Source organism: Heliangelus exortis, chromosome 2 (genome assembly GCF_036169615.1).
Source record: "Heliangelus exortis chromosome 2, bHelExo1.hap1, whole genome shotgun sequence".
Lineage (NCBI taxonomy): Eukaryota > Metazoa > Chordata > Aves > Apodiformes > Trochilidae > Heliangelus > Heliangelus exortis.
In genome coordinates, this window is record NC_092423.1 from 46,765,017 (window position 1) to 46,792,284 (window position 27,268).

The 27,268-nt window shown below is 36.7% G+C and overlaps 1 protein-coding gene across 43 annotated transcripts in view; it reads right to left on the reverse strand.

Annotated features, from left to right (window-relative positions):
• The window catches only part of CLASP2 (cytoplasmic linker associated protein 2), a 139,636-nt gene that overhangs the window by 64,080 nt on the left and 48,288 nt on the right, over positions 1-27,268 (reverse strand). For 41 of the 43 annotated variants that reach the window (XM_071735925.1, XM_071735923.1, XM_071735927.1 and 38 more), the window contains 3 exons: positions 18,399-18,545; positions 4,721-4,800; positions 519-611 (listed from right to left, as the gene is read on the reverse strand). In XM_071735925.1, the coding sequence (XP_071592026.1) occupies positions 519-611; positions 4,721-4,800; positions 18,399-18,545 (320 nt within the window). Of the gene's footprint in view, positions 1-518; positions 612-4,720; positions 4,801-18,398; positions 18,562-27,268 lie in introns of those variants that run through there. The other 2 variants (XM_071735965.1, XM_071735962.1) reach the window with 1 other exon arrangement.

The window sequence follows — 27,268 nt, forward strand, 5'->3', positions numbered from 1 at the left end:
TGAAGTATTTGGCAGTAATTTTAAAAACTTAAAAAAATAATAAATTCAATTAATTAAATTCTAGAGCTAAAAAGTCTTGATTCCCGGTCTATACAAATACATAATTCTGTTTGCATGCCTGTTTCCAAAGTCTAAGATGCTATAACTCTGATAAAAAGCATACATGCAACACAAACATTTTAATCCTGCAGTGAAACTTAGCATAGCCACACATAAGAGATACTAAGCGCTAGCAGTTTACCTGCAGAATACATAATTTTGCATAAATGCCAACTGAATTACACATGATGGCTTTTAGAAAAGCTTCCACTTAAATGTCAGCAAAAATATATTTTGGCCTTTTTAAAACACTTGCTCAAACTTATTTGCTATGCAGAAATTCAAGGTTTAAAAATTAGAATGCAAATTTCTTCACTATCTAGAGTGCAATCGCTTTAAGAAAAAATATTTTGAACTAGCTAGTTGTTTGTGCTTTACAGAATACACCCACCCAAACCTGAAACCAGATAAATGCTTACCGCATTAGTTCGTTGATCCCAATCATGTTTGTCATCTGAAAGAATTTCCCTGATTTTGTTCAACGTTTCTTCAAGTTCTCGGCTAGAATAGATCTGAAGTATTAAAAAAAAAAATAAAAAAAATTGTTAACATCCCAGGTAACCTTACAAAGTAAAGTAGCTTGAAATGACTGAAAATAGAGAACCGTGTAAGAGCTATAAAAGGGCATTTGAAGGCTCATCTCTTAGGATATCACTGGGTAGTGAATATTCAAAGAAAAGCTGAAGAATCCATATTTTCCTCAAGACATCATCTTTCACCTGGATATGATTAGCTCATCACAAAGAATTTCACTTACTTCACCTTATCTTCCTGAGCAACTACCAGAGTTATTCCACCTACAGTCTAGTATTTTGATTTCCTGAGAATATAAAATTAATTTAACCTACACTAGATATGGGACCTTCACTCTATTGGCACTTAGTTTTGATTCAGTGCTTTAGCAGAGTATAGTTATGGAGGCCTCTGCATTTCATGTCGGAATACTGAGGAGGTGGAAGACATCCATGCTCTGAAACACCTTCATATCCAGGTAAACAGGGTAGGTATCCAGGATAAAACAGGGTAGGAATCACTTCAGAAAACAGACAAATTAGTACACCCAGGACAGCTATGCTATCATGCAGAAAATTATTTCTGAATATGCTTTACCAACAAAATTGAAATTTTATTACCACAGCTCTGTGTAAGATTTTCCACAGGACACTCTGGAAACAACTTTGCAGTTATATCCAGAGGACACAACTGTATCCATAAAAACCAAAAAGCTCAGGATTTCTGTTTTCTTCTTCATAAGAAGTCAATAAACATCTGATGTGTAACTCACTTTAAGATGAGTAAATTATTTAATGAAAACACTTGGGTTCAAGCGTAACAATCTTTCTACTTCACTGCCCACAAAATCAAACATGAGTTTTGTTTCACCATTTAATATATCTGTGTCTAGTGGAAGCTTGTAATTGCTACAAAACACTAATTTACTCTAACCCTTATTCTGCAGGCACCATACTATAAAGAATCCATTTTATGTGTGTCTCAGAGTAAGCATTTTTATAAAATTAAATTTCTACTATCAAAGAAAATTCTTATTTTCATTTTAGAAGTGGGAGTAGTCACTGGTTAACTAAAGACATTAGTTAATTAGTTAATTTTACATTATGGTGACCCTAATGCCATCGGAATTCATGATACAATCCAACCTCTCCAGGCTCCTTGCTTCATTATCACCCACTTAGCCCTATCTCCTTCCTAATTGAGACCTCTAATGTACTAAAAAATATCCCTACTAGAGGGAAGGCAAAAACTTATCTGCCATCTCAGCTGCCTATGCCAACATATCACAAAGAAGCAAAGTACAAGAAGGTAAGCAAGATCATTCCTTTTCTTCTGGTGGCAGCTAACAGAAATCTGTCTAAGTGAACACTCAAAACTTAGTCTGAGGTTCTGGTCAAGGTAAAAATATGTTTTGTAGGCTGTGCCATTAAGTAAGTCCTGAAAAATAAGACATTCTGCTGTCAGCCTATGTGGTGCTCTAGTTACTGCCGAAGGATTAAAACATGCCAGTGTCAAGGCAATAAACAATGGGTTTATGTCCACCCTACTTGCATGTCTAGGCAAAGAATTTAATTTTTTCTTTAATTACTTAGCACAAACAGAATTGATTCTATGCAATTTCTGCTATTGAAATCAGCTTTGGAATGAGTAATTTAATAAATGGTATAATTTTATCTGGTAATGAAATTGAAACGCTAGTTCCACTGAAAAATCCCGAATTGTGAAGGTTGTCCATACCTATACATTAGTTTCAGAGAAATAAAAGGTAACATTTTAATAATTTCTTTTCTCCCTGCCCCTTATTAACTATGCTTTTAGAAAGCCAAGATGAAATATGGTTTTCAGTCAATGACATAATACATTTTTTGTTCAGAAGTTCCCACATCAGACTTTTATAAAACCAACTAAATTGTTCTGAAACAAATTTTACCTATTAAAAGTTACTACCAAGAATCTGAACACATAATTTTCTTCAATTTAAGCAAAGACAAATAGATATTTAAAACAACATGGTAGTAATCTTAAATACAAAGGCAAAATAGGCACAATCCTTTCACCACAATACTTCTCTTTTTTGCACACAGATCCATCAGACTATCTCAAAATCACTCATCTTCCTCATGAATTGCTGTCACCCATTAGAGGGCAACACACACATGCATCATTAAAGGTAAATGCATCAAAGACAGAAAAATTACAAGTTCAAACACAAGTAAGAGAAAACAACTATACAGATGAAAATTACTTCCAATTTACAAAGTATGAGTAAACAATAAGACATTCCAAAAAAAGAATTATGAGAAGTTACTGTAACAGGTTACTGGGAAGGTCTACATACCATTGGAGACTTTTAAAAAATGAGTTAATACTACATACAGTTAAGTAATCTCTATTTACTTGATTAATCTTGATACATTTAACTTGAATCAGAATTGCATCCATTCTTCCATAATATAGTTCCCTACTGAAATCCATTTATGTGATGTTTTTCAAATGGGCACAATAATGTACAAAGAACTTGCTCTACCCATTCTAACAAGTTTTCTTTGCTTTAGGAGAAACTTGGCAAATTACAGGTAATGAAGATTCTTTCTTCGTGGCAGTTAGTAAAGAACCTTCTCTCTTCCTTAGTAATTAATATCATTTCAAGCAACAGGATCGTTTGAGAGTCCCAGTGACTGTCCACAACTAGAAGCATGGATTTAGACAGCAGGAATTCATTATTCTTGTGGGTTGTCGGGGGGGTCTTTTGTTTGTTTGTTTACTAAGATGGGGTTTTTCTGCATTCCCATGCATCAACAGGTGTAACTTTCATTCTCAGCCATGAAAAAAAATGGGCTGTACTGGGTCAGTTACATATTTCTCTCATCTCACCTAAATTCAGGTGACATTAATGAAGACAACTGTGTCTTCCTCTTCCAGTTCTTGCAGTTTAGGAATGACCTTCCTAGGTCATCCAGCAGTCAGACAGAAAATCTCATTCACTGGTCAATGACATTAAGTTACCCCACTTTTGTTCTTGCAAAATTGTTAGTCGAGTGATTAGAGAACTCTGCTTGGAACTGAAAATACTAAGGCACTGAACTACAAGCAGCACATTTTCTGTGCTGTGGAATGTGGCTCTACCCAACACTACTGGGGATAAACAATATTAAGAGCTCCATGGTTTTGCCCTCTAAAGTATTCTTAACACAGCTTGGAGAGTCAAAGAAACATAAAGCTCTTACAAGACAAGACAACGATTTCCTCAGTGTGACAGGGATGGTGGAGATAAAGTGCTCCTTCAGAAAGCAGACAGTATTTCTGCCTAAAGACAAAGATCTAACAAATCACTATGCTATCATTTTGGGAAATAAAAACAGAACAAAAGTATATATCAAGACAAGGGAGTCATACAAAATCCTTCTGGTGATTGGCAACTGTGGCTTACTGAGCTTTTGGTTGCCCTCCACAACTCAGCTGCTCAAGGAAAACTTATTCAAACAAGTCTAGGATGATACAAGCATGTTAAATGACTCAACAGTGTGAAAGTACTGAATATATGCAATTCCCACACTTAAATAGCAGCAATTAAAATCTCATCTTTCAACTAAGAACCCAGAATGCAATAGTTTCATTAGTATTCTAATAATGCAGCAGATTTCTTTTTTTGAAGCATTGCTAGAGATGAGGACGTATACCAGACATACATTCCAATCCAGGCACATCTGAAAATACAGCTCTTGCTTTTAAAATTATTTGCCTGTATTCCTATTACTTGACTATCCCTTCAAATTGCAGCCCTTCATTTTCCAAACATTACAGAAATCCTTCTTTAATTTAAAATAAAAACACAATTATTTTCACTAGCTTCCTGGGAAAGATAAGGAAAAATCAATAATAGATTTTAGCTGAAACACAATGGGATCATTAGTAGGGCAGTAAAGAAAAGGCAGTGGTTTTGGTAACTAACTGGAAAACATGGAGCTTTCTGTGGAGACCGTAAATTTTGAGAGAAGGAAATGTAATGACACCTGCTTAAAACCCACCAGTTTTAAAAGCAGGCTAATACATAGTATTGCAAATAGCACATTTCTGAAAAGAAACATGAGTACACACAGCACCTTACCTGTACAGTAGGAACATCTGTAAATGCCTTAATAAAATCATCCTCATCCACAGCTCCAGCTCCTCCTTCTTTAGAAGAACCTAAATAAATGTAAATCACTGTTAAATAGCATGTAATAGACAAAGTTCTCAAACTGACATAAGCATCTTTCACACTACCTATTTTCAAACATTTAACAGAACTTGTAAAAATCCTGAAAATTCATCATGTGTGCAATTGCAAGACCCTGAACTCTTATTCACCATGAACACAAAAAAAGTTAAACTAATTTCCTTTTGAAAAGTACATGTTGAACAGTTTCGAACTTGACAAAGCTAATGGTTTCATTTTAATTCTGTGTGTTTAATTGGAAGTCTGTTTAGTATAACAAATCTGTAGTAGTTGTTTGCTTAGAATTCTCAGACCTGCCTACTGAGAATACAAATGTTCCCAAATAAAGCACGGAATTCTGAATTACTTACCAAGAGCTGTCATTAAATGGAAATCCTCAGGATGAATTTTCATCCTAAAACATGTGCCAGGAGCAATCAGTCCTGGAAGTCTGGGTTCTTTGTTTTGATTTTTTGTTTTGTTTTTTTTAAATATAGCATAGTAGCCCTACGCGATTCATTTACCTTGTGCCTCCCAGTCTTCTCATGAGGAGCTAAGGAGCGTGAGACGCAATTCTCAGTCTCAAAACTACAAGAACTTTGAAAACCGAAAAAAAAACCCACAACGACATTTGGGGAGGGGAATTTTCGTTAGAAATCTGAAATCCGCTGATTGGCAGCCTCCTTCTCAGAGTGCTCATCCCCATAGGTGTTCCACAGTGCTGGTTCAGGATTGAAACACCTAGAGGAAGCTCCCAAGAACCTTCCAGATATGTGAGTAAAAAACTATCATACCAAAAATCTATTTTTCTCCAAAAGTTCCCGTGACAGCAGTGCAAGTAGTAGGGCAGTTACTTCTGTGCGAGGTAAATAATGGAACTATTCTCATACCCAAAATCCCAAGCTAAAGGACAAGGTAATACCTGCTGCTTTCACACTGGCATATGGTTGCCAAATTTCATTCAAGTCAGAGGAGAAACTAAGGCAAATCTAAAAAAGAAAACAATTTGAAAACCGTGTCTAAATTTCACTTCACACACTAAAGTTACCAAGGAATACTTTTTTTTAAGGAATGACCAAGTTTGATATCAAATCAAAGAACAAAGTCATCAGATCCAGCCTATGCTACATGCCTAAAACTCCAAGCACAAGGTGAAGCTTGGCAGAATCCTTAAGTATCTTCAATAAGCAAATCAGGCAGATAATACAAGTTAACTGCATGGAGAGAAACAGCACTGTAGAACATTTCTTTCTTGAGAGGAAAAAAAATATCTTATAGCTGGTGAGCGCTCAGGAACAAGGGTCTTGTCTCAACTCTTTGAGTGTGAGGCCAGCAAGACAGATGACAGAATGTCCTCCCTAACTTGCAGGACTCAGCTGAAATGGAGGCATCAGGCAGAGAGGGTACGTATTTTACTAACCACAGAATGCATGAAAAACCATAAGGAAAAAGCAGTGGAATAGTCAACCAAAACAAAAAGCTAGGACTTCTTGACAAATCAAACTCTTGGTGCCCGTGCTCTTAAAGAAGGCTTCATGGTTTATACTCCCTGATCTCCTATTCATAATGCAGGGAGATATGTCTGCTGTGTTTATGTATTTGTGCAGTCTGGAAACATGATGGTCCACTACTGCTACGAATTTGATGACAAACTCATTAGATCTCAACATCTCTGTGCAGAACAAAATCTCTTGTCTGTCTTTGTGCCTGCTTAGCGTTAAAACACTGAAGTGGTACAGAGCAAAATTTGGAGATAGTGGCTGCAATATGATTTAGGAATATTTAACATATTTTGACAGCCTAAGCTCAAGGATGTTGTAAAGAGACTTCTACATGTGTATCTCCAACACCATCTGTCATAATTATCAATGGCAGCCAGAAGGGAGAGAAGAAATTATAACTGCCTATTTCTTACCCCTCCAGACAGTAGACAGAACAAGTTCCACAAAGAGAATGACTGTGTGACTGGCTAAGAAAAGGAAAAGATCCCATTTTACAACCAGAGCACACCCTTCTGTCACACAAACTTGTACAGCTCCTAAAAGGGTCTTGGTCAGAACAGAATTTTGCAAAGAGAAACACTGAAAATAATTTAGAACAAGGGCACCATGCTAAACTACATGGCATAAACAGCACCCAGAATACTCAACCCATAACCTCACTCTTCCCCCTCCAAATACCCTTGTATTTAAGAAAGCTCAATAGTACCAAAAATCATCAACATTTAATATACACTACATACTCAGGGAAAATAAATGGAAAAGTCAAGGAGCTAAAAGATTACCAGAAAACTTAATTTTTAAGGGTTAAAACACAGTTTCCATAAGTCAGTGAACTTATTTTTTCAAAATGTTTAAGATTCTACAAACAACAGTACATAAGAAGTTTCTGTTATCAAAACTGTTAATACTGAACTAGTATTTTTGTTTTGAAGACTGTTTCAAAAGATACAAGCACTGGCCTAAAAATATTAAACACTGCTCCATTTATATTGGTAGCACGTCTTTACTAATTCTATTCGGTTTTTTCTATTTCTGTGGGTTTTTTGACTAAAATTTCTTAACAAAAATTTCCCTTTGAAAACAGGGAATTTTAAAACCAGTACAAAAACTCAAGAGTAACACAGAATCTAAAACTTGGTTTCACTTTTTTCCTTGAAAACTTTCCTCAAAATACTGCCTGAAAAATTCATAACTATCTTCTGACACATTATGCATCACAAATTGGTATAAGGGCACCATTATAAAAATGTCGTGTATTTTATCCCTCAGAAATCCCTAATTGCACGCAATAGCAGTATCTTTCTGAGCAACAAATCTAGAGTAAGATGACATGGATTACAATTTTTTTCTGAAAAACAAACAAAAAAAGCAAAACAAAAAACCAAAAGAACATAAATCTACACCTACATTTCAACTAATTAAAAAATTTAATTTCTTATTTACTACAGACTGAAGTAGAGGATGCAGATCATTCTAGAGTAAAAAAAAAAGTTAAAAAGAGTACTGTTAGGCTTTTGGTTTTGTAGGATCATAAATGATCAGCTGCAAATTAGGAACTGACAGCAGCTTGAGCTCAGTGTAGGATAAATGGACAGGATAAGCTCAAGTAATTACTCAGCTTTTCATATAATAGGTTAACTGGCAACTCCCACTCACCTCTCTCATTTTAGTACTAGGTACAGCTGAATAGCAAATCGCCACCAGGCAGGGCTGAACTGAGAATAAAAGAAATTAGCCAATAGTAATTGTTTTGATGAGCAAGTTCCCTGGTTGTCTTCACTGAGAGGCCACATGAACACCACTTTAGCATAATCCAGTGAATTTCTTGGGATAAGAATAAGTTAGTGGAGATAGGGAAGGAGATGACCCCAGCCAGCTAAAACCATACAGCTGCAGAAAGCCTAAGCATAGGCTGAAGGGAGTAGAGTGATACTCAAACAAAATGAACTCATGGAAGGAAAAAGGTAAAGGCAACCTTGTAGAACGGGCAGCCTATCTCACTGAACAGAGGGTGGAAAAAAATCCTAAACAGTAAATATGCCCATGGAAGCTAGAAAAAAAATAAATTACAATGACAAATTTTGGGAATCCTACAAATCTAATTGTGAACAGAGTTCTTTAGCACAGTACTTGCAATAGACACTGCTCAGTAACCGAATTCTGTTCCCAGTCTGACTGGACAGATCTTGCCAGTCATATTCTATTATTTCTTTGAATATACATTATGCTGTTTGTTAGTCTCTGAAACTGGATTCTTCCTGAATCTTCTGCAGCTCTGAGATAGTCTTTACAACATCCACTTATTTATCCTTGGGTCAGCTCTTACTACTATTTGATAAAACTGACAGCTTACTTTTAAAATGGTATCTATTTGGGGGGTGGATGGCAAGGCTGAATTTTGAGATGCTGGTTCTGATAAAGCCCTCTGTATGGACTGAATCATACTACCTCACTAAGGAATCTCTGTCTTTTCAGATTAACATAAGATAATTGCTACAGTTAATAAACCAGTCCAGAACAGAATTTTTTCATATGTACTTTTCACAATTCTGCTTCTGTAAAACATAAACCAAATGTTTGGAAAAGTAGCTGAAGAATGAGAATCTCTGAAAATTCCTTTTTTATATTATGGAGTCCACTAAAGTAATTTGATATACTGTATACACACACCTTCACATTTAAACATAGGAACACTGGTGGTCTTACCTTAATTCTATCAGCATTCTACCATGCTTGAAAGAGTAATTTTTGGGTTTTGACTGAACAACTTGAATAAAGTGGGGAAGTTAGTTTTTTTGGCAGAAATTTAACTGACAAACAGTTAACAACTTAATGTCAAACAACTTGACATTATTTTAAACTAGCTTAGAAGACAATTCAAATTATAACCAAGTGACTTAGCAGAGTAGAAAGGCCTTTGCTAGAAAGGCCTCTTTAAGGAAACTGACAGATGAATTCTGTCATGTTCAGCCCCAGTGACTGACATCCATTCTGAACCGACTTGTCTACCTCAGCTCCTCTAATGCCAAAAGTGATTGTCCCTGAGGTACCCAGAAAGTCCTCCAAGCTTAAACAGCTGCACAAACAGAGCAAAATAGCAGAATACCTTCAAATATCTTCTCCTCCATATTTTATCTGCCTGCGTTAGAAACTTGGCAGACGTAGTTAGAGAACCTCCCCAGAGATCCCACTTATACTTCTCCTGCTTCATTAAAACATTCCTCCTCCTACATGCCTGAGATACTGCACAGGAACAGAAGTTTCCACCCAGCAAGCAAGTATGCTGTCTCCGAGGACTGAGATGCTCAGCAGATCTCTCCATTCACCTCAGGAAAGAAGAGGAGCAGGGGGAACAAGAAAGAATAAGAAGTGATCTGTGCCTCCAAGGAAGAAGGTGGTGCACCCTGAAGTGTGCCACGTTAGCCAGGAGTAAATGCAGGACTTGTGTACTAAGGAGAAGCAGAAAGGAATTCTCACATGGACTGGAAATCACTGCACCAGTATGCATATATTAAAATCTGGAGATGTTCTTGAGCATGAAAATCCCTTTGGAATGGTGTACTGAACGTTACATTCCCTGAGAAACTGAGTCTGCAGTATTTGAAGATGATTCCTAATATGAATGCAGTTTCAACAACTTTAGTCTCAATTACTACGTAGCACGATTTCACAGGTGTAGAAGAATATAATACTAATTCTTATTTTCACAGGGATACTATGGAGATCAATTCACAAGAATTCATGGAGCATGCAGAACACATGCCAACTAGACAATAAAGAAATTAAGAGTGTTTTACTTATCTAATGTATGCTCTCCAAACCTCATGCTAAGACCAAATTCTGGGTGTGGAGAAAAGCAAGCAGTTCCTTGAGCAACAGAATAAGGACACCTCATCTCTCTTAGGCTTATCTCAGCATTCATTAATGTTTCTACTCAAGTGGAAGCTCATAAAGTCATCTTTCAACTCACTCACAATGCTGGTAAAATAATCTTCCAAAGCACTCATGTATTTCTTGTCTCTAGTGGCACTCAATTTTCAGAAATACTTAAAAGAACATGCCTTTAAGACCATGGCTTATTCTTCCAGTTTCAACAGGTAAACTTTAAAGTTATCCTAATTTTATGAGCATGAAAGCATTAGCTTTACTTTCAGTTTTTAATATAGATTTCTAACAACCTAATATCTACATTTTAATTTGCTCCAAGATTTATAACTGAATAGAAAACACTGCATTGATTATTTTACATTACAAAATTACCAAGAACAATCAGGAACACACAGAGTTCATTTTTATAATCTGTAATTTATGTGGCAAAGCAGACCGGTGTGGGACAATATCATTTTTTGGAGTAGTTGTGGTAAAATAGCTTCAGAAAAATAGTATATTCATTAACTGTTGTCAGTTCTTTTCAACTGTGCATTCTTTTCTGTAACGATTTAAACAGATACCATATTAAGAACAATTAGACCACTTCCTGTCATCACAAGCTATACAAAGAGCGTTTACATGTTTTACTTCTAAAAGTTCACTAGCAGGTCAAAGTGATTCTGATTTTAATGTTTTGGTTTTCTCATATTTTTAAGAACATTCCATTGATTTCTTGCAAGCAGTATTTTCACCTTTGGTCAAAACTCTCTACTCAAATTATAAAAATATTTTGCATCTTATGCTTCTACATACCCTGCTTCTGTATTTGAGAACATATGCAGCTGTCCAAAGAAATGAAATTACTTTTTTTTTTTTTTAAGATGACTTCTTCCCCCCTCACCCTACAAAGAGGAATCACACTGGCTGCTTTGCAAAACAACACTGCAGCAATATTTTTCAATGGTTCTCTTTGCTTACTGTTTAACAGAGCCACAGCCCATAAGGAGTCAAAAGTGGCAGGGTCAGCTGATTTCAGCCCTCCTTCCTCCTCTCTCCTTCCTCTTTTTTTCTTCTGGATTCACCCATTTGAAAGTACAAACAAACTGCTTCCTTTTCTGACTGCTTGGAAAAAAGAAAGAAACAACCACTATTGAATGTTAGCAAGCTAGACAAAGGGATGCTAGACAAAGGGGTGGGTTGTCTTCCTTATTTGCCTCACTGCCTGGTACTACCAAGACTGCTGGTAAGATGTTTGGGACTAGAACACAGGGTAGAGAAGTCCTAAGAAGGTTATGTGGAGTGGTGAGCCCTTATCTCCAGGCCTCTTAATTTCTGCTCCACTGTTATTCTCGTCCTTTTTTATCCATTGTAAGCTGCCTTCTAGGCAATGAATCTTTTGAGAGAAGACTATCATAAACAGTATTGTGCTTGCACCAACATAATAAATCCTACAATCTAATTAAGCTTTTGGAAATAAGTGCAAAATAAACTGAAGTAGCATGCACTGTCTGCCACTTGTCCTTGGGTGATACACAAAAAACAGGAAGGCTGATGTGATATAAATGGGAATATATTTATCTTCTCTGCAGATTTATGTATAAGTGTGTTTGTATATATATATATATATATACACACATATAATCTACTGTGTTTATTTATTTTCACTGACTGTTCATTAAGGTTGGTTTTCCAAACAACCTGCTGAGGCCTGATGCAAAGGAAACGAACTGCTAGAGGAACACAAACCCCAGTGACTGAAGCAGCACTTGTAACAGCCAAGGAGAGCAAACCACTGGGTATGTTTGAAGAAGCCCTCTCCTGAAATGCCATTCAGGGGAGCAAACAACTATAAAAATCCTACAGCTCTCAGAGAACTTGGACAGTTGGAGTCCCCTTCCCTGAATCCTGGGTTAGGTAAAAATAGCAGCAGTTCATCACTGCAGAAATGCAACCCACCAATTCCATGGGCAAGTATCTCTGAAGAAGGAAGTTAAACTGATATTCACTTCAGGGACAAGGAAACAAAAAGGCATTCTGTAACATATCCTCTGATTCAGACTGATCCCCAAGGCTGATCTCAAAGTCTGCTCAGAAAGACAAAAAGACTGACATCAGCAGGAATCTTGCCTGATATAAAACAAAAGGGGGAAAAATACTAGTTTATTTTACATGACAAAGAACAAAAGGGGGAAAAATACTCGTTTATTTTACATGACAAAGTACAGCACTTCGGGTATCATCTAATGATGGCTAAATGAATACTAGAGGAAAGACTCATGAACTTATTTTCAGCAGAACAAAAAAGTTAAAAAAAAAACAACACAAAAACCAACAAACAACAAAACAAACAACTCCTTGGGCATTGATTACTACAAAGCTTTTTTTTTCTTTTGCAAGTAAACACATACCTGTCTTCATGAGTCTGAAGACAATCAATACAGCAAGCACAAGTTTACTCTGTTTCAAGTCCATTCACTAACAATTTCTATTTACAGTTGCACAATTATTGCAAGCCTTTTTAACTAAAATATTTCTTAAATACAATGTGTAACTTTAATGAGGTTAACTTCACCTGTATAAGATTTAAGAAGGCAAGGATCCATTTCTCAGAACCACATTTTTTTAATGCAGTCTTTCCATTCAAATTGTTTCCTACTAAAGCCTCTAAACACTTCAAAATGTCTTCTGTTAGGAAATAGAGCCAGAAGCAGCAAGCCAGTACCATTTCAATATATCTCAGCAAAAAGCTGCATTGTTATTACTGAGAAGGAAAAAAAAAAAAAAAAAAAAGAAACAGCCTTATGATGCTGATGGAACACACTATGGACAGATACAAATTAAAAATTCCTCAAGTTGGGAATAGCTTCTCAAAGTTGTCAACGTGTTCCTTTAGGTAAGAAAAACATGTATGGTATTATTACAGTTTTCACAGGGTTCTTTTGCTCAAATTGTACAACTGGTTCACCCAAGTTTCCCAGTTACTTGATTTCTACCTAAAAGGAGATATTTTTCATGTTTTTTTAGCAATTATCAAACTCTAGGAGGCTTTTTACTTCAGGAATTAAGACCTTCTAAAACTGACAGTTAATTCAAATAATGCCAGCATCAAACCTCAGACTGGCACACTTGAAGTCTTCATTGAGGATCAGATCCTTTAACCATTTTAAGAAAATTAAACACACAATTTTCATGTTGGGAAAAAATGCTTTTTGCATGGATTTTTTTTTTTTTTAAGAGAAAAAAACCAAAACAAAACTATGTCCTAGGGGCTTCACTTGATATTCTTCACGCTTGGCATCAACAACATTCTTACTCCAAAATACCTTTTTAAGCAGCAGCTACCCCCTAAGTCTGATGTTTGAATTAATAACATCTCCTTTACTGTTTTATCACTGGATGATTCACCTTAAAGCAACAGAGGTTGTACTACATTACCATTATAAACCAGTAAGCAAAGTCTAATAACACTGTTAGGCTGACACACTACACATTCAAAAAAACTAATGAAACATAGGCAAAAACATGATGCAGTCTCTTCCCATTGAAGACAACTGCAAGAGGTAGAAAAATCCACCCTGCTTCAAATCACAACATTAAGAATGATGTTCTAGCACTGCAGAACTTCTCATTGAACATAAAACAGAAAGTTAATACAAACGTTTGTCATCATTGGGCTTTATCAGCAAACTTTTCTTCGAACTGCCAAGTGGTTCTGTTGAAGTATCATGAGCCCTACATTTCATCCATTTTAAAGACCATCAACCTAAAGTGACACCTTGGGAAAAGAAAGGAGGCCAGTTTTCACTTTGAGTTTCCTACTAAGCATCTAGAGTACTTAAAGCTTCTCAATAGTACACCAACAAACAGTTCCCTAGAAGACTTGGAACAGGAAGCTCACACTTGCAAGAGAACCTGCCAACACCCTGTAAAGAATCTTGAACTGCCCAGGGACAAGAATGAAGTGCATTTGGCTAAAATACTCCAAGTCTTTTTCGACTGTAAATTATGGTGTCCTTTAAAATCAAAAAGCTGCTTACCATACTGCCAAGAAAGAGCCTATAAGTAGCTATTTCTGGAAGGACAGAACATACGCAGTGTACATTTTCAGTAAGAAAGTCTTGGAGCAAAAGGGTATTTCCAGAGGCTCTGCACTTGAATCAAGAGCTGAAAGCAAGTATGTCAGAAGTAGATAGATCAGTTGTGCATTTCCTGGCAAAGGACTAACTCTGGAAAATGTATTGGCCATGGAATAAGAAGTATGCCAAACAAAGCACTGCCCCATTAAGTTGAAGACCCATCACTTCTCATTCATCACGAGCCAGAAGGTCAGTGTCTGAACACCTCCCAGCAGTGAAGTCGAATGAGAAGCAGACTGCTGGATTTCTTACTCTCATGGCAATGCCCCAATAAGGCTGCCTGCTCTGAAACTTTTCTGACAAGCTGTCTTCTACAGGCCTAATCCCACCTGTCAGCAAATGCTCAAGTTGTACAAGCTCTCCCATTTCTACAGATGACTGGAAAAGATCTTCCATGGTCATTCTCAGCACAAGGAGATAGAAATTCCAGCCCAAGTAGGACACTGCTACAGCTAATGCACATACCTGTTTCACCTGTCTTCCTCAACAATGAGTTTACATTTCCTGTGCCATAAAGTGCTTTTCCTACATTTAGTGGGGTAAGGGCCTAACACAGTGAAAAAATGTATTTTGGCATATTGAATGAGTCCTTTCACTTGAACAGACTCTCTGGTCAGCGATGGAATTATCTATTATCTTCAAGAAGAAACATCTGCATGGAGTATATAATGAAAAGCCAAGCACATATGCATCTGAGGTATAATTCAGTATACATCAGCATAAAAGACAGTGAGCTGCATGGCTAAGAGGTTTAATTTCTTAGCCTCAAGACAGGATAGCTTTCACTCTGCTCAGGAAAAAGCTGCACTTTGTCATCTATGGCTGATAACAAAAAAATACCTTTCTAATGCAGTATCCTAGGAAAAGGACCTCTGGAATGTAAAAGGTAGTTTAAATGAATGGAACTTAAAGTAATCTCAGCCTACACCCATCACAATTTCTACCTGCACTAGCAGTTCTCCCTGGTCACAGAAGCCTGAAGAGAGGAACCTGCAGTGAAGGACTGCTTCAGCTGCAGGTCACTGACACAGCTTTGGAGATTTTTGTAGAAAGAAAAAGTGAGAGTGAAATGGAGCTGTTCTTCCTTCTTCCAAGGCAGAGCTGCAGCTTTGTAATGTATATATATATATGTAGTTATGAAAAAGTCAGAGAAGACTTTGGAAAGCAGGACCAACAGGTAGCAAAACTGGGAGGTGAGGAGTTCAGAGCCTAAAATACCTGTAGTTAGCCAGTGTTTATGAGGGAAAGATGGGAAATTACATTCCCCCTGATTACAGCCTTGGAATGCAGTCATGAGCAGAAGGATCTGGGACCCCAGGATGTGGCAGAGTCTTAATAACTAGCAAGAGCAGACAACTTCCAGAACCATTTATTTTCTCCATAAAGATGGCAAAATTGAGACTGGAGAAAAATCTCAGATGTCTTTTAGGCACCTGCAAAGCAAACCCTACAGAAAGCAGATGCAAAAGAGCATCAAATGTTCTCTGTTTCAATAAAGATCCATGTAGTCCCAAGTAGAGTAGGATGCCCTAACTAGATGCTTCAAGACCCCAGTTCTCTGTGGAATAAAGATCTCTAAACCCAGCATTTTGTCCTGTAGTGACCATGTGCTTTTAGGCATGTGTCCTGTTCATACACTTCTCTAGTAGCCATTTCTGACTAATGTCAGCTGGGACAATGAACTGTACAGACTTTTTATCTAATACCATTGTTCATATGAAAAATGTTATGAGAAACTCCTTACTTCTGGAAGACAGTATTACTTGACTGACTTAAGAAATACATTTGGTGTCTACACTAATGTTCTTTACTAGGCTAGGAGATATAAGATTTGGAAATGCTATGCATTTCCAAGGCTCTCCCAGATAGCACTGACATTTAATATTTCTATCTGCTAGCAAGCTTATTATTAGGCAGGACCAGTTTAAACACTGGCAACCTCAAAACAAATATGGAGATTGAGGAAAACACTGAAATTACAACTGATGAGCAGCAGGAGTACAGTGAAGACAAAAACTAGCTGCTAAAATGGTAACAGTGACAGCAGCCTTGCTGAACAATGGTGATATACAGAAAATGCTAAAAATAAAAGATTAAGGGTCGATTCAAGGAAAACTTCTAAGGAGAAAAACACCAAAGAAGGATTAAACTAGGAAGTATAGTTATATGTAAGAAAATAAATCTTTAAAGGTCTCTCCCTGATAGACAGCATGAGAAAAATGTAGAGGTAGTCAAAAACTGGAAGGCAAATTTCCACCTTCTAGCCATTCTGTGAATAATAAAAGGCAAAACAAATTTTATAAAAAATACTGAGGCAAAAATTCTCCACAGTCAAGCACCTGAGCAGTCTGCACAACCACACCCTACATGCACACAGAGGCAAGCATTCAAGGAACAATTTAATCAACACTACAAAGACCAACCAAACGTTTAATCCTAAATTTTGAAAACTGACTACAGATACTTACAGAATAAATAAAGAGGAAAAAGAGATGTACATGGGAACATGCATCAGTATTTTCCATATATGAAAGGAGACTGTATACAGCAAGGAATGACTAAAGTTCTCTGGGGCTGGCATGCTTACATTTTGTCTTTATCCTGTGTATTTTTTCATTTTAAATTTTGGCAATATAGGAAAAAGGTAAAAACAATATAATAATTTGGTTTTCTAATCTCCTTTATTCCTGAATTTTTAAATAAACTGAAAGAATCAGCAGAGTGGTTCTTCTGTTCTTATTTCTATTCCCCTATTCTCCTGTTTCCACATTTTTACTGCAGAGTATGTAAAGTGAAAGTCTACACATAAAAACAATTTTATATTAAAAACATTTATATTTAATGAATTATTATTAAAAGAAGCACAGGCTGAAGGAAACATGAATCCTGAGTATTCAGTTCTGGTACTGTATGTGCTAGTCTTGCATGCCAAAAACCCCACACACTTCAGATTAACAAGATAGTATTATAATTAATTTGTGTAGTAATACTAAGAGTCAATTTCAAGAGATAACTTCCTTTAGGAAGTCTTTTAGATGGTACTTTGATCCATTTTGCTATCAGTTTTGAGTTAATACTATGACACTGTTGATCCCACCCTACAGAAATCTTAGCATTCATTAGGAATTCCAAAGATCGCATCAGCAGAACAATAAATTGACAAACCATTAGCTATATCTTATTAATATCAGAACACTTAAGGCAGCTTGTTTGGCATGTGCATCTTCTTTGCTTTGCAGTTTACATATGGGAATGCTACATCAATAGGAACATGAAAAAAAAAAAAAAAAAGGCTTTTACAAAAATCCCTTACTGAAAGAATCAATTATTCATAAAAAAGCAATACCTGAAGCATGGGATATTACCACTTAATTAAGTATTTTTTCTGAATGTGCACATGAACCACCAAAAAAGCTGTCACTTCTTTAGCAGCAAACAGTTGCTTTTCTCAGATTACCCCCGCCCTAAAAAAATGCGGATTTCCACGTTCAAACATTATAATTAGCAAGCATCATCATTATACTGCTTTGAAGTCTACCACGCAAAAAAATCCTGGCAAGGGTTTTGGCCCTTGTCTTTTATCTTTCACAACCATTTTCACTACACTTTTGACAGTTTTAGGAGCAATAATAAAAGTCATTCAGGTGTAATATGCACCTCTGTTGTGGTATATCCTTGATCCTAACCACGTGAAACAGTGCAGACCTACAGTAAAAATTTCATCTGCACAGGCCTACTACAGAATTTCACAGGGTATTTATATATACAGTAAGTGATGTGTGGATTCCATCAAAGAGGCACCCATATATTCATTTTACTAACACAACCACTATCTCCAGACCTTAATTTTATTTATAACGTGAGAGGCCTTTATAAGCTAAATGCATATTCACAAAAGCAGACATGCACACACACCTTTACACATGAATAATTACATAAACCAGGGTCTCTTACTGTTTTTAGCTCTGCAAAAATACTGCAGTCATGAATTAAACATCACACTTCAAAGTTCTCCGTTTTGTGCCTGCTCTGGCAAGGTTTCTGGGAACAGTGATTAGAATCTGAATAGCTTTACATTACCTCCAACCTTGGGCCCACCAGCTGATCCTGGCTTTCTTGTACTGTTTGAAGGATTTCCTGGCTTTTTAGGTGCTGGAACCTTAAAGGCTGAAGCAGCTGATGATGGCCTATTTCCATCCACTGACTCTTCATCATCAAAGCTTTTGTCTAGAAAAGAAGACATTAAATAAAAATGCAACTATTAGAAAGGATGTAGATTTATTTCCTAATCAACTGTTCTGCTTCACATTTCACAGAAATCCACAAAATGTAGACATAAAACCAAATATCACCTAGTCCCCTCTCTCCGACCTAGGAATAAAATGACAGTGAGAAATGAACAGAATTTTCTACATGCTAAGTTCTTAAAAACATTATTTTGACTTGATTGTTAACCACTGTAAAACTGAACATAAAAAATTACTCCTACACATTCATTTCCACAAAGGGAAAATATCTTTTCAGAGATTGAACAATTTTGCCCATTTCTGCATATTTTCCTCAAAGGAAAGCCCTTAAAATAAATTTTATCATTCCAGCCTACCGAAGACAAACGTTTCTCCCTTTTCTTCTCTTACTCATGCATGCATTTTCTGCTACACATCCTCCCACAGTGTGTCTAACCAGCACTCCCTGTCTCCTTCCTTCCACCCAGATTTTTCAACTTACAATCACAGATCCTCTTGCAGATCAGCCGCCTCATTCCTCTGATAGCTCTTCAATCCCCTCACCCTAGGACGGACCCAGCACCTCACATGGCCACGTGCAGTGTAAATTCTCAGCACTAATCAAAGATTCTGTCAAAAACTGCTCGCAAACACCCCAGATCCACCACTGAGATTTGTGCCGGCATCTTTCTCTCCCTTCCCTGCACTGGGTGCCGCACAACCAATGAGCTGCAAGGTGACATCATCTTCTGGGAGCCACCGCCAGAGGAAAAGGTGAAAATTCTCCATGCAAATAAATTCATTCCCACACACCGTATTTGCCACTATTCCGACTCTTGATTAAAACGAAAACCAAAACAAAAAAAACAGACAGGCAGACAATACGCTGGGGTTTGCGCTCCTCTTTCCTACCGTTTCGGGTTTGTGTATTTTTAGCCAAGCAAGAAATTAATCTCCAGTGGCTCAATTGGAAGCCTCAATAGAAAATACTCAGCCTTCAAAATAAGCCCCCCAGAATATTCCAACAGGAGAAGGTAATGGTTTCCCAATCCATTTAGGGAGGGATGACTTATCTGTATGCTTGAGCACGAGCAACCTATCAGCCTGAGGTTCCTATAGTAAATAAAATGGGTGAGGCCGAGACGCAGCTGCATGACAGTAATGTAAAACCAGCTTCCCATGTTACCCGCTCTAAAACCTGCCATTCCTTAAAAAAAAATAAACTAAAATTTAAAAATTAATTGCAAAGCTCAAATCTCTGGAATGGTGACTGTTTACCCTTTGCTTATTCAGAACTCACTCCCACAGAAAAGGTCAACTGTGCTTAATAATACAGCCTCCCAGAGGAAGGCAACTTTCATTAAAATGGTAAGGTTTTGTTCAACAGCATTTGCAGCACCACCAAATGTTAGAAACACCCTGCATTTAACATGCCCGAGATCATTGCTGCTACAGTTAGTACGTTTTTTTCTAGCATTAGCAAAAAGCTGTGGGCTGCACTAACGAATCCACATGATTGCAGAATCAAAAAAAAAAACAAAAAACAAACAACCACAAGAAACATCTGGATTTAGATGAACAATTTTTACTAACATTATTTCTTTCTCTCCTAAGAACGTTGATTTTTAAGAGAATCTTGCTAAGAATAAATGTGCTTGGATATGTAAACTCAGAATGGGGGAAAAGGCATCAGGCTCCCCCCCCTCCTATTCTCTGTGTTGCCATGGAAACAGCACTCCCGCTCAGCGTAAGGTCTGAGGCAGAATACATTTTGATTCCTGCTGCTTTTACTCTTAGTATCTTAAATAGAGCCAGACATCAAGATTTTTGAACAAGGAAAAACACTAATCCAAATGCCAGATTAATGGCAATGAACTGAAGTGTAAATAGTAATGGTTAATATCTAGGATACTTGCAACATTTCAGGTAATTTCAAAATAGCATTAAGCAGTCTCTTTCAGATTTTTGAACAGCTTGGAACAGATCAACGTTGGCACACGAATGTGTTAATGTAAAAACTGGTTAACAGTTAAAGCATGATTTTTAAATAAAAATGAAACGGCACAATACAACACTGGTTTCTAAATATTGCATAAGAAGCCTTTGGAAAAACAAACTCATTTGCAACACAACGTTAAAAATAGTAACTGAGCATTTGCTCCTTCATGAAAACCATTCTGATCAAGACAAACCTAAACAATCCCAAACAACAGTGTACTTTGGGAACCAAAGGCTCAGAGAAATGAATTTTTTTGTTATTAAGCTATTCATAAGAAAGGAGTATTGAATATGGAGAATTGCAGAAGTTACTGCTCAAGCTCAAAACACACAAACAGAATTTCAGAAAAATGCAAAGGCAAACATTCCCAGCAACTGACACCTGTGAATTTTGGGACAACACATTAAACAACGGTCTTGATAATACCATCAAATTATTTTGCCTAGTTAAAGAACATTTTTTTCATATATTTAAAACACTGTTAACACTGGATTAAAAACCTCCACTGTGAAATAAGTTTCATATGGTTCCTTATTCCACATAAAACCCAGCTTTCGATTATTATTTTTTAATGCATAATTATTTTTGAGAGACAGAACTGATTTTAACCACTGATATGTGGGCACTCTTAACTGGAATTCTCATGATTTAACCTAAAATAACTTGAAGTACAGTCACTAAAATTGTCCCAAAATTATAGTTGAGCACCATATCCTTATAAGATTAATGGGTGAAAATGATATGTTTTAATTCTATTAAGGCTAAAGTGATAATGTGGTTCAGTTTGGTTTGTTGTAGGTTTTTGTCTTTTTAAACACTATCATGAAAATTCTGTACTCTTTTTCATAGAAACCAGAGGTTTTCTCCACCTTTTTGGGCCTTTACAATTTTATACCCCCTGGCTTTAACAACAACATAACTTCAAGTGGTTTTTAGAGGAATTCCATCTTCAGAAAGATGTTCTAACAGTATTTGTGAAGCTCTGAAGTGCGAAGCCTGAATTTATAGCCATTAATGAAAGAAAAGCTTTATATTTGCTTCCAGGATGAAGTGCTTTCCATGTGCTCTCACTCATGCACAACAATACACTTGTTTATATCTCTTACAGAAACTATTTCCATATATTTCAGCACACAGAGGCCCAGCTCGAGGTATACCCATTACTCCACAGGGTACAATCAAGGTGCAGTTCTGCTCTAGCCAGCTGAGCCAAATTGGATTACTACATGCCTTCATTTATCCAATGGACCAGAGCTGGAGAGAAGTCATAAAAACAGAAATGTAACTGATGCAACACTTTCTCATTCTAAAACAGCTAGATAATTATAATTCTAGGTAATTTTAAAGGCCAAACATTTTCTTCATACGAAATTTTAGTTATGAAAATACACTGGATAGCAGAGAAAGCACTATCCAAACTATTTTAAAACAACGATTTAAGCTACTAAAAGCACGAATAAAAAGCTGTATGAACTACTAGCAATGTACAGAACATTTTAAATGGAAAACAACTAAATAAAGACACTGAAGCTGAGTTACATCTCAGAGGACTGTTCTTGTGGTTAGTATCTTAATTGTATATCACAACGGATAAGAAGAGTTTTGGAGGTAAACACACCCCACATAGAAGAGCTGGCAATCTAGTATTGCCAAGAACTCCTGAAGAAACCTATGAGGAGTGAATGTTCTTACTCTGGTACATATTTTCTTCCAAACGTTCTACTTCAAAACAGGGGGGAAAAATAAAAATAAAAATTGAGATTTTTTTATATATTGAGAAAGCTAGAAACACAAGATTCATCTTGCAAGCATCAGAAGCTTTGTCTTCAATAAAGGGAAGAGATCTGTACTGCAGAGGAGTGTTCCGCAGGTACTATGCAGCAAGTCAACGTGTATGAATGAACTGCTGTGAATTTTTACAAAACACAGCAAATCATAGAAGATCCAGTATCTATAATATCTATTAGGGCTGTTTTACAGGAGGTTGACAATAATTTAAAAGGGCATGTAGTGACAGGACATGGGGTAATGGCTCTAAACTGGAAGAGGGTAGATTTAGGTGAGATATAGGGAAGAAATTCTCAAGTGTGAGAGGTGGTGAGACACTGAAACAGGTCATCCATAGGAGCTGTGGATGCCCCTTCCCTGGAAGAGTTCAAGGCCCAGCTGGATGGGACTTGGAGAAACCTGGTCTAGTGGGAGGTGTCCCTATCCATGCTGTGATGATCTTTAAGGTCCTTTCCAACCTGAACCATTCCATGATTCTACGATACGATACTCAAACCAGAGAATGAACCTGTTAAAGTATCATTGGAAAATTCATTAAAGTATCTTTAATGAATCTGTTTCTAAACTTTAACTTCTGATAAAAGCATGTCCTTCCTATATCCATTTTCCTTTTGAGTGTTGGCAGCAGATACTACATGTTTTTAAACTACTGCTAACAGTTCCTCTTTCACAGCACCATTCATAATGACATGATTGCAAAATCAAGCCCAAGCACAACAATGACAAACAGATGAACTCCTTGCATTTCCCAAGTCACTCCCACATCCTGCACCTACCAAGACTGCCAGTCTCCCTTCCCTGTCTTAGAAACAGAGATTGCATCAATTACTTGGAACATCTGGGAATGAGTCCTTAGCTCAGTTCCAGATGAACTGGCGCAGCCTACAACAACTTCTGTCAAGCATGAAAATGAAGCTGCAAGCAGTACAGATGCATCAGGTTAGTTGATCCTTCCAATCCATACTTCAAGCAAATGCTCCTCATCATTTAGTGAGCACTTTATCCCTTACCCATCAGGCATTCCATACAGCCCGAATTTGTTTGTTCTGACACAAAGGACCGGAATCATTTGCCTAAGCACAGTTACCTAAAACCAGTTTAGACAGTCCAGGGTGTCCTGTCTGGCTGCCAGCTGACATTCCAGAAGGCCAGAGATCTCCTTTGGGTGTCCTGTCACACTTCTTTGCTCTGTGTGACTGGTGTGGATACTGCAAGGCACCTCCAGTGGCATTATACACCTGTGTCTGGGCAGCTGAATCCCAGGTAAGATGCTTCAGTTCTACCTTAAAGGAATAACTTCTGGGTGTTCTCCCCGTGTCAAAGCAGGCAGAGGCATCTTGAGCAATTGGGACACAACTTCTCATTCAAAAGCAAAACTCTGCTCCCCACAGTGATGAAGTGTGGTTCTCCAGAAGTTGAGACTGTAGCAACAGAAGTAATATGAGGCCACTTGCTGATGGATTTAACTTTACTTAAAGGTGCCTCTTCCCTTTCTCTTTGAAGCCCTGAAGGAAGCAACTGCACCTACAATTCAGTGTCAGCAAATGGTTCTTATGTTCTGTGCAACACATTCTGATGCTCATCAGCACTATCACAAACTCTTACCAAAACAGATTCCTTTTTCCACTGGGGTGGAAGAACAGGGAATTAATTTTGTCATTAGTATGACAAAAGTAGCTACAACTTGATTCAAATATACCCCCATGTACTAAATCCAAACAAGAAGCCAAAAATACTCCTTCACATGCTAACTTCTCAGGCAGTTCCAGTGAAGAAGTGTCTTTAAAAAAAGAAGAAAAAGGGCATGTTTTAAAACATGAATCTAAATGAACAGGGCAAAAGAGAAGAAGGAAAAACGCGAAAGAAGAGACTAGATCTCACAGAGACATTAAAAAAAAAAAAGTATTTGGGAATGGCAAAGGCACTTACTCCAGTAATTACTCACATTTCTTACAGGCCTATTCTAATAATACTAAGAATTTATCTGTTTCCCTCACTAGTTTCACAAAGGAATATGTTCAGAAAATAATCTATTTAGAACAAACATAAAATATTCCACTATTATTTTCCTGACCCCAAAGAGAAGCTAGTCTTACAGTTCATCTTACTATTGTCTGGCTGAAAGAAAAGATTAAATACAGGTTTCAACGCCAAACCAAGCCAAAATAAGCAACTGAGCTAATTTTGCTCCCAAGCAAAGCTTCATACAGATTTTTACTTTACTTCCTTCCTCAGACATGAGTTCAGCAGCCTTATGTATCAACACTTAGTCTAGAACGTAGCAGTAACAAGAGAATAATTTTATCTGAAAAGAGGAAAGAAAAAGCCCAAAACTGGTCTCCAAAATTCACAACAACTAACAAGATAAAAAAATACATTCCTACTGTTACCATTCTTCAACATTTGTACTATGTTACTGCTTTAGGCCCTGTTCTTTGGTCCACAATGCAAAATGCTCAGTGCTGAAGTGGTAACAAGTAACATGACCTCTGGGCAAGGGGAAGGAAAAAGGTATAGAAAGCACATGGACAAGCTTTGCAGAAGAAATTAAAGACTGACAATTTCTGACAATTTAAACACATTCTAGGTTGACTTGGTAGCAGTAACACAGAAACCAATGGGAATCATTCCTCTGCTTTAGCACAAAGTAAAATACTTCTACCTCAGCACAGGTGTTCTGTTCTCCTATAAAATGTTAGAAGTAAAGCTTAAAAGAGTAGTTAACTTCTGGAGCACTCAAGACCTCTGGTGAAGGAATACAAGTTCTCTGTAGAATGTATCCAGATATATAATATAACAAATATATTTAATATGGAAATAGATTGTATTCAGAATCCACTATCCATAAATTACAATTACTAGCACTATTGATGTATTTAAGTTCAGAAATATAAGAAAAAAGGATCATCATTTTAATGTCTGTAGCTAAGTTAGTCATATGACTGCTATCTACTGAGAAGAAACCATTTGTGGCAAGTCCAACACTTAATTCACACAGAAACACTTAAAGAGCTTAATGATTTGCTTTTTCAAAATTATTAATTCCATCACAGTAGAAGTAGGAGGCAGATGCAGGACTATGTTCATTCACCTTTAACACATATCACATATGAGAGCTGATAGTGTGTGATACACATCATGTAATATCAATGAAAAGGTTTACACACTGAGCTTGAATTGTGATTTACTACTGGAGACTGACAGTGACAAATTTACTTCCATCCTTAGAGACACTATTTTAGTAGCTAACACATTACTTTTTAGTGTGGTCAGTTTACATATGATAAACTCAATTTGTACACTGAAAATATAAAACAGCACGGCAGATTCACAAATAAAATAGATGTCCTGGAGGCAGAAAGTGAAACTGTTATGAACACAAAGCAGGTAAGATGTAGAGAGATTTCTTTTTCTAAATTTACCTTAAATCTCTGTGGTTCCAGAACTAGAAAATAATGTTAATCTCTGAAAACAAAAACATGAATAGCACAACATAGAATTAAAAGAGGAGTTAATGCTCTTTGAGCTCACTAACCAACCAGTTCTCTACCTCACACATTCAGAAGTGGAGATTTAAGAAATGACAGCAAATATGTCTGATACATAGCTAGGCATTTTTGGTACCTGCCACTTCTTTTGTGAGAACATCATCCAATTCCAAAATAATACATATTCTCTGCTTCTCTCAGTGTTTCTAAATAGTTTGCAAAAATCAACTCACAAGTACAGAAAGATTTTAGTAACAATTTACACAGAAATGCTTTTGACCTGCGAATTCAATAAACAAACCTCATTAAAAAAATCTCATACTGCCTATGTTCATAGACCAAAGGATTTTTACCAGGTCAACAGACAAAACAATTTGTCATAATAAAAGAATATTTCAGCAAATATAAACCTACCTAGGTTAACTGTTCTGGTGACCAAAGAACATCATGGAGCACTTTGACCAAAGTAAAAATATCTAATTGGAAGACAGTAAGATTCTTCTGCAGGCTGCTAGGAGCTTTATTCTACATATTCATCCCTTCTCCTGACCTTTCCTTAGGCTCCAAATTTCCATAATTTTGAGGGCTTAAAAGCATTTCCCAGTTGAAGAGAACTTCACATCAATTTAATGCATATGAACGTGTACCAGAGAAATTTTAAACCTAGAACCATGAAAATCTTGTTGCCTATACTCCACATGGCTGTGAAAGTCCTTTGAGTTTTAAATTAGAGTTACTTCTTGTAAGAATCTACAGACATGGTTGGTTTTTGAAAGGCTATTTCAAGGTAAACATAGCTCCTTCCTGCCGTGTATTTGATAAAGGATCTGGGAAAGGAAAGAATGCACAAAACCCAAAAGAGAATTCTTTAAAACTAAGATACTTTGATAAATTAAATACACAAAATGGAATTTCTGATTCATGTGAATACTACAGCAGAATCTTCCCTTCTAAGGGTATCACAGACACCTGAAATGATTCAATTATAGCTTACTTGCTCATCAATATGTATTACAGTAAGCTTTTTTTAAAAAAAAACAACATATAACAGTAAGGAACAGCTCCTCATATTTAATAGGTAACGAAAATGAAAATTAACCCTGGAAGCCAAGTATTCAATTTGTCATGTGAGAAAATATTGCAACATCTGCAAGACTCTGCAAGCACCTTGCAAAAAAAACCCAAAACAAAACCAACCAAACAAAAAGTCCTGTAAAACCAGAAATAGTCCAGAATAATCAAGGTTGATTCAAACAAATATTGATATCAAGTGAAACACTAAAGATTTTTTTTCCTTATATAACTTGTTCTTAAAGCCAAATGGAAACAGGCTCCAAAAGCAACCAACACCACTGCATGCCAAATTAAGTGTATCTATAAATCTTCCTATTGGATTGATATTTCACCTTTAAGGAAAACAACAACCACCAGCACATAGAAGTTTGCCAG